Below are 8,591 nucleotides of genomic sequence, written 5' to 3' on the forward strand. Positions count from 1 at the left end.
TCCAAAGACTGCAGTCTGTTTGGCTTTGCACTAGAATTACTTCTAAATCATGCAGGCATTGTTCCTTATAGATTTATAGAAGCACCTTTGTATTCCGCAGTGCTGTGCAACTGGTAAATAGGACATAATGAGAAGTGCATCATGTAACATTTTGTATATAGAGAAACAAAAGGTGATACAAGTCTAGGTTTCAGTACATCTTGGGTCTCCTAATGGACTTTCCACGCAAAGCAGAATGCCAACACAATTTGCACGTACGTATAAAATAATCTGTGCCAAAAACGTACAGGTGACATAGCCCCACCAAAAAAATGAAAATTCGACTAGAAAGTCATGCACCATTTTTTGTTGATTTTTCCTTTATCTTGTCTTACCGTACCCTATCCATGCTATATTTTATACAGTATACAAAAATATTTTTATTCATAGCATCAGATAGATTTCAAATATAACCAAAGGGCTCATGTTTACGTCCAGAGATCTATCCTTCCCTGTCCTCTTGTTTGTGTTTCTTCTCCCCCTGTGCACTCCAGAAACGTATGCTGTACTGTAAACAAATGTATTTACGATTAATAAAATGAATGCTGTCAGGTAAGTAGACTGAAGACACCCTCATGTTGTACCCTGTTGTAAAGCACACTTTTATTGTATAGTTATTACCGAAGGAATGAGGGATTTGTCATGTATACAGCTGAAGAAGTTCTTATACCATCTGTGTTTTCCGTGTGTCTTCCCCGCAGGCAGAACTGGACTCCATGCTGATAGAGTATGCCGGGGAGGGCATCCCTCTGATTGCAGCAGCAGTTGGTGGCGACACGTTTGCTCCGTATTTTGCTGGATTTCTTCCATTACTCCTTAGTAAAGCTGTGAGTGCTGTGTTGATGTGTTTGAAGTTTTACCTACTGTGTGGGAGGTTTGAACGCACATTAGTTTGCTTTTTCAAGCTATGAATGTCACTTGGTATTGTGTGTCACATCACTGGCTGTGTGTCCATGTTGTGGTTTTTCTTGTTCTATCAATGAGACATGTTTCCTGTTTAGAAGCCCAGCTGTTCTCCAGCAGAGAAGTCCTTCTCAGTGGGCACTCTGGCTGAATCCATGATAGCGCTAGGTCCTGCAGCAATCCAGTTTGTACCACACATCCTTCCTGCATTTCTGTCCGGGGCACGGGACGAGGACGATGAAGTGCGGAGTAACTCTGTGTTTGGACTGGGTGCCTTGGCGGAACATGGAGGCCAATTCATGCATCAGTATCCTTCACTGTGTTTATATTTTTGCTCCCAGAACTCTTTCCGTTCCCATAGTGCCTTCTACCGCCTGCGCTGCCACATGCACTTATCTGCCACAGTCATGCCCTCACTACATTATCTGTGTAGCATTTCCTCATCCTGCTTGCCTTTAGTCCATGCCCTTTTTTTCCTTGATGGTCTTTCAGACATTACCCAAAGCTTCTGGCCATTCTGTCTTCTATAATAAGCTCTGAGAAAAATTCACGTGTTCTGGACAATGTGTGCGGAGCAGTAAGTCGAATGGTGCTGAGTCACCCAGCAGGAGTCCCTGTTGAACAGGTACGCGTTTCTTGACTTAGCATGCTGAGGACAGCTCTGTAGTACCACAGACACTTTGTTCATGCAGTACAGAACACCTGTTTCATATTGTCTGTTCTGTGCCTTTTTACTACACCTGCCTTCATTTCCTTTATGACCATGTAGGTGTTCCCAGTGATGCTCCGCACTTTGCCCCTGAAAGACGATTTTGAGGAGAACACCACAGTATTTAAGTGTATCACATTCCTGTATGAGAACTCTCCTTCTCAGGTAATTACAATAGCGCAAAATGATGTACCTTATGCCTTGTAAAGTGCAGCGTACGGCAAATATAGAGCTGGAATACAGAGGTTTTTCAGTACTTTGGTTGGCCTGCAATTTAACACAGATGTAAGAGCCATTAGTTGGATACAAACAAAAACCCAGTTCTGTAGCTAACAAACGAGTGCTGTGCATTGTACCAATGCGTATAATACAGTTTGCATTCTCCATTGAATACCATGCCATCTATATGTGTATTTAAAAGTTTACCACAGAAATGATCTGACCAATAAACTTTGCAACCATGAACTGTAACAAATTGACTAATCATGTGAGTCACTTACATGGTAACTTTGAAAAGAACAGTTTCATATATATCAACTTAATATTACTTGTTTGACAAAAATCCACTTATTTTATACTGTGCAAAAACAAGTTACATGTCAAGCAGTAGTCTCCAGGCTCTTGCACTCAGGTATTATTTAAAGGTACAGTGCTCGGTCCCATACAGCCTCACCAATGAAGAATGTATGAAGGTAGTTTATATGCATTCACTTAAACCTGTGAGGAAAAATACCCTGAGAGGTCCTACTTTTCTTTCCAGTCTTGACTGGTCAAACCCGCCAATGACTTGGAAGCAAGAGGTCCCATTGAAATACATTTGGGTACTTTATGCACATGCTGGAGCTACATGGCGTTGACTATACTGTGCCCGGACACGTCTCCTTCAAGCCAAGCATCTGGGGAGCTGGGAAAGGCAAACGCATAGGGGGATCTTGGGGAATCACTCTCTAAATTTACAGTTGGAAGGAGAGGGAACGTTCAGCTATGATATTCATTAAAGTACATATGATGGCTGCAGTGTCCTTTAAGCACAGTGAAATGTTAGGCCTACACTGGATACTCACTCACAAATGTATCTTTGCTGTAGGTGATTGGGAGTTTAAAGGACATTGCTAGAATCTGTAACCATGTGTTGGGAACTAAAGAAATACAACCAGGTATGGAGTTATTTTTTGCTTTCTGTTGATTATCTCAAGTATTTCTACCTCATGCAGTCTTTCTCCTTGATTCTCCTGCCCAGTCTAAAAAAAATAATGTGCTTTTCAGACACAGAGAACGCTATTATTCTCCTTCTGAGGGACATCGCTCAGAGGTTCCCACAAGATTTGCACAGTGCCTTGGTTTCTCTTCCTGCTGAGGCATCTTCTAAACTTCATACAATTCTTGGACTAGCATGAAGAGGATCTTTGCCTGTTCTTGTGAGTTTGTCTGTATTTTACCCACTTTCAGATCATATTGCTTGAATCCACTCTGCGTTTTTCTGTTGTACACCCTTCTCTCCTTTTATTCTGACAATCTCATTGGTTTATCCTAACTCTGTGTCTCTTGCTGCTTTTGTTAAACACAGAAGGCCTTGAGCGTTTAGTTGTGTTCCAGTTGCCGTTTGAAGTTGCCGTTTCACCTTTTATCCAGTGGACCGTGCCTGGCCCGTCTCCAAGTGCTATGAGTGACCTGCCACCTGGGCCACGTGCCGGTTGGTTTGTGTAATGAATTTGTACCACCACCAAACCAAAGCAATAAAGATTAAATGTTCTGTTCAGAAGCCTTATGTGTAGGAGTAATACACATATCCATATTAAGCATGATGTAGCAGGCATACAACAAAAACCCAAAAGGGTTGTTCAAACCGTGGGTTTTAGTGCGGTTACAATAATAACCTCTAAAAATTTAATCATTCTTTAGACAAAAGGGATGCATTTATTTTGTGCTAGTGGTCATTCTTATTACTATATGAACATACGCTTTCCCCAGTCACGCTTCAGGTTGGTTCAGTACGGATCGTGAGTAGTTGGTGTGTACATTGGAAATATGCAATAAACCACATGCAAAACCGAAGCGGAGCAGGCATTGTGTGCAATTTCTGAATAGGTCTAGAAACTGTACACTGTGTGTTTTTGATTTTTGCTTTGTGTATCTGTCAATGTTTGTTTATCTTTGTGCAAACCTGCTTGATCCATTTTCTGTTTTTCTACATTGTGTGTACACTTTCACAGTGAAGAAAAAAAGGATTGCATTAACCATGTGTGTCCTTCCTAATGCTGGAGGAAGAAAAACACGTCTCTTTCACTCTAGGTCTGTAAATTCTGTGTATAAAACAACATGGTACGGTGGGGCTGTGAGTGCTCGCACAGGACAGTATTGAAAAGTACAGGTTCTTCTTCTAAAATCTCTCTTTAGGAATTTCCAGCATTGTGGCATTTCAAATGTCTCGCCCTACACACACCTGACTTTTACAGACTTAGCACCAAGTTTTACAGTTTTATACACTAAATAAAATGATGTAGCGGTGTTTACTGTCAAATATATATACTTGTTAAAGGTATTCTTGATTTTCTCAGGGTCATTAGCTTATCTCTGCACTGTTCAGTTGATTATTGATTGATTCAAGCAGCTTTTACCAGGGTGGGGTTAGGGGAAGGGAAAGGACGTTGTATTAGCACATTAGTGTCATTTAATCCTCTTTCGGTTCTGATGGAATATAAAATATACATTCGATCCATGTATCTGTTCCCACAGAGACATTACTGTATTCTGGAATCGTGAGTTTCTGCAACAATCTAGAGTGGAAGATGTTCTTTGATTATTGATATGTGGTCTATGATTCTGTTGCTGGTAAATTAACACCCAGATTGAAACAAACAATTTCACTACAAAACCATTTGGTCCATTTAGTCTGCTCGGTTTCCCAGAAGGAAAGAGTCGGACCTTAATTAGTCCTTGGTCTCATTTTAGAGTTAGGATAGTCATAAGCACACCCCGTGCATGTTTACATCCCCTTACTGTATATACCTCTACCGCAGCTGCCTGGGAGGCTGTTCTACTTATCGATCAACTTCTGAGTAAAGTCAAAACTTCCTAACATCACTTCTAAGCCTCGGGATATTTGCGTTGCAAATGAGATCTGACAGCCTTATTTATCAAGGAACTCAAATCTCCCAAATCCAATCCCTCATACGAAGCCATTAAAAGGTAGGTGTACCTGGTGGAAGACGTGCCACACCTGTCAGCAGTGTAATTGTAATGGAGATAAATAATACTTTGTGAGATAAAATCTCTGTTCATTTGCATATCTTAAAATCAGGCCAAGTGGATGCGATTTCAGGTTTGGGAACATTCTTTGAAATCTTTTTCCTAACTACTGACTTTAAAAAATTGCCTTTGAGAATGTTAACTGTGGTTTGAATGCAAAATTGTGCTGAAGCTGCATCATTTATTTATGCACACGGTGTCCACACAGTTTGGGTCATTTTAACCAAAAAAGTCTTAAGTCAGTGGTAATAAAACCAACTTTAAAGGAAAATATTTATTTCTGAATAATTTCTTCCTGCTTGTAGAGGGAACCCGTTATAAACTAATGTGTCTGCTGTGACAAGTTATATACTGTGTGTGTATGTATATGTATATATATTTTAAAGACCCGTTTAAATATCTCTTCTATTCCGTCCCACCCTTGTTTTAGGACCAGTTTAAACCTGTACAGTTGTAACGAGATTTTATTTTAAAGAACTCTTTATTCGATAGATTTTATGGTTCCCCTTAACCTGCTCATGTAATAAGTTTTACTGAGTAAGTCATTAATCATAATGTTTTTTTCTTTGTTTAAAACTAGAAAATGTCAAAATCTAGAGAAAAAAAAGATCCCACACAAGTGTATGTATACTTTGGCCCTGTTTCCCCTCCCCCAGTCATCAGTGAGGCTACTCTTGACAGAACCGTGTCACTCAGAAACACTACTCTTTACTGTCCTGGTAGCTGTCGCCGGTAACCTTTTAGATCTTGTACGTGTTTTAGTACGTCCAAACCTCGTGCTTAAACGGCTTGCTGTCGCGCACAATCTTATTTCGCCTGGGATGTGCTGACATTGCAGCTTGAGAGGCTGTCACCCAGGTCTTGTGGGTAGGGAAGCCGTAACCAAGCAATAGTAGTAATCAAGCTGTATTTTGATGTTAAATGCATGTTGATTGTTGTCAGGAGTAGCCCCGTTACTAAAACCGGCAACTCACGCTATGGAATCGCTGCAAGGGTTTAAAAATTGCATTAAAATTGGTGAATTATGTCAGGGTTTCACGGTCCGTTAAATTAGGCTTTTCTCAGGATGTAAAGGTGTGTTAAGGTAAATGACATGTTTGCAACCCAAATTTTTATGCAAATTGTGCTTCCGTAGAAACAGAATAAAAGTCCATTGTCCTGCTTTCAAACCCTCAAAACTTATCCTTGCTCTTATTCAGAATAGCCTTTGGTCTTCACATACATATTTGAATGCGCTCATTGTATTAAACTCTACCACTTCTGCTGGAAGACTGTTCCATTTATTTGCCACCTTTTGTGGGAAGTAAAATGTCTTTACTAATCTCCTAATCCACCAAATTTTAGACATTTAGCCATAACACTACATACAGCAGCTGAATATAAAACATCATTGAAGTGATACAGTTCACAAGCATAACCTCGGCTATTCTTTGTATTACAGTAACTCTATAGCCCAGGCCGACTCATTTGTACTTAGTTGAGTAGCTCATAGGATGCTGTGGATGAAGAGCAAAATGGCGCTGCTCCGTTGGGACAGATACTGTACGTGTTTGTATAAGGACCCCATATCTGTGTGTGCTGTAAATCATTCATATTTCACGGGGTTCTGTTGGGATGATGTATCGGTAACCCCGCAGCCTTAATACAGCTCTGATCACCAGATGTGTGTAAAGACTTTCCGATACTGCGGGATGTGAGGATTTCGCCTCTTCCCCCGAGGCTGTTCATATATGGATACATGCAAAGAGCAACGTCTGCTTAATATATAAGTTTAAAGTTCCCACGAGATCCTTGTAAAGTTAACAGGTCGGCAAATAGGCTTATGATCCAGTTTAACGATGAAGTCTGTGTTCCTCCTCATCCAACATAACATTTTGCATGTTTCCAGGAGATTTTTTGACGTTGGCTTCACCTCCGCTCTTTGAAATAGAATATAGGGTGCTTTGCTGTATTTATTTATTGTATGCTTGCTACTGCAGAGCAAACACGTTGGCTAACATCCTGTTAGAAGGAAGCAAACAGGCACTTTAAAGGCGCACTAAGGCGAAGATATTTGTTGCATATGTGTTGATTAATTTTTTTTTAAAATGTTGTACTTTATATAGCACCCTCATATTCCGCATCACTGTACAATGGCAAGTACTATATAACAATTAGACTTACAGAAACAAGTGAAGAGGGCCTTGCTCAACAAGCTTACAATCTAATGGTAGGTATGTTGTATTGGACAGTGATGTAACACGTTACCAGCCATGAGCCCATTGCTAGTAGCTGTAAGGAATCCTTTTAAAATGTATCAAAGGGCAATACCAGCATGTGTACGTAGCAGGTGAAGTATTGGTGGTGATTCTTGAGCCCATGATAACGCACGATAACATACACATCGTACACAAACACATGTTTTATTTCATGTTCAACATCATATCGTATGTGTGATTGAAAAAGATGTCTCAAGCACATTTTTTTGTCCTTTGCACCTTTTGTCTCAATCAAATTAATAAACAAATTGTCCAAAGGGCTTTAAGCTTGAAGTAAATTAATAGCAAAGATAGAGTCCAAAAACCTCCCTTTCAGTAAACAAACTGTGTGGTTCTCTAATAGGTAAAGAAAGGACCCAGTGGCCAAGGAGAACTGGCTACAGGTTTAGTCCGTAAAACTGACTAAAAAACAGCCGAATACTCAAACAGGTTATGGCAGCTTGGTTGCGTTCTGTTCACATAGGTCAGAAAGGGTTAAAATACCTGAGGTGATTTTGCGGGGAAAGGTATTTTGGACTGGAAAGTGTCACGGTCGCTACCCCAATAATATTCCCTAACTTCTAACCTTAGGCTTGAAATCTGGTAAACTGTAGCCGGGTGTGATATTTTCCTGGGTGTGGTATTAAATGCCCCATCTCATTTCACGCTTGGGTTTCACACGGCTAAGCAGCCTCCTAAGTCTCCTACACCACTGACATGTTTAATCACTTTACACAAAGTGACGCACAGTAAAAGAGAGCTCACACCCAAGCAATTTCCCCTGTAGGAGAACGGCACTCCCCTCGCTGAGATGCCCACTGTGGAAATGTCTCTGCGCGTTTTATTTAATCCCCAGTCCATTTCTCCACCTCGCCCTCCCCTTTACTTGCTATTCAGGTTATTATCCTGTAAATATACAGCATGTTCCGCACGGCTTCATTCTATCAGCTTCTTCTACTGATGACTATGGAGCCAGGTCTACCCTGGATGGAGCCGTCTCTCCTGGCCCCATGATTGGACCGCTGCTAGTAAAGGAGAGGCAGACTGTCAATTAATACTCATCATTTTGAGCCCGTGGCAATGGTTTCCTCCATAACATAAAGATATTTTGCCCAACAAATGGAAGTTAATAGTTCATTCGTGTTCTAATGAGGCTGCAGTGTTTGGATTTCATTCAATTAGCGTTCAGTGGTCAAGTTACCTTACGTAATACAGCAAGGAGTAAGACCATTTTCTCTTTTTCACACATACGTAGAGCGTATCGTTTTTTTTTTATTCTGTAACTAAGCTGGAATAGATTTTCCTGGGGTTCTGACACCTAGCAGAACTACAAAGATGGGCTAACAGCTCTGTCGGGGCCAATGTCAGCTCAGTCTGTAGGAAACATCCTTACGTTGTCTGTTTCAGTTTGTCAAATACAATGGCGTGAATTAAGCAGGGTGTGAATGTGCATT

General features: G+C 40.7%; 1 protein-coding gene across 1 annotated transcript in view; it reads left to right on the top strand.

Moving 5' to 3' along the window:
* Positions 1 to 3,706, top strand: part of IPO4 (importin 4) — a 37,219-nt gene extending 33,513 nt beyond the window's left edge. Inside the window, exons 25-31 of the mRNA XM_053467923.1 lie at positions 741 to 866; positions 1,041 to 1,249; positions 1,435 to 1,567; positions 1,712 to 1,816; positions 2,739 to 2,808; positions 2,918 to 3,069; positions 3,219 to 3,706. Of these exons, the coding sequence (XP_053323898.1) occupies positions 741 to 866; positions 1,041 to 1,249; positions 1,435 to 1,567; positions 1,712 to 1,816; positions 2,739 to 2,808; positions 2,918 to 3,048 (774 nt within the window). The 3' untranslated portion in view covers positions 3,049 to 3,069; positions 3,219 to 3,706. The remainder of the gene's footprint in view (positions 1 to 740; positions 867 to 1,040; positions 1,250 to 1,434; positions 1,568 to 1,711; positions 1,817 to 2,738; positions 2,809 to 2,917; positions 3,070 to 3,218) is intronic.
* Positions 3,707 to 8,591: the final 4,885 nt, after the last annotated feature.

The sequence above is a fragment of the Spea bombifrons genome, chromosome 1 (assembly GCF_027358695.1).
Source record: "Spea bombifrons isolate aSpeBom1 chromosome 1, aSpeBom1.2.pri, whole genome shotgun sequence".
In the NCBI taxonomy this organism is placed as follows: Eukaryota; Metazoa; Chordata; class Amphibia; order Anura; family Pelobatidae; genus Spea; species Spea bombifrons.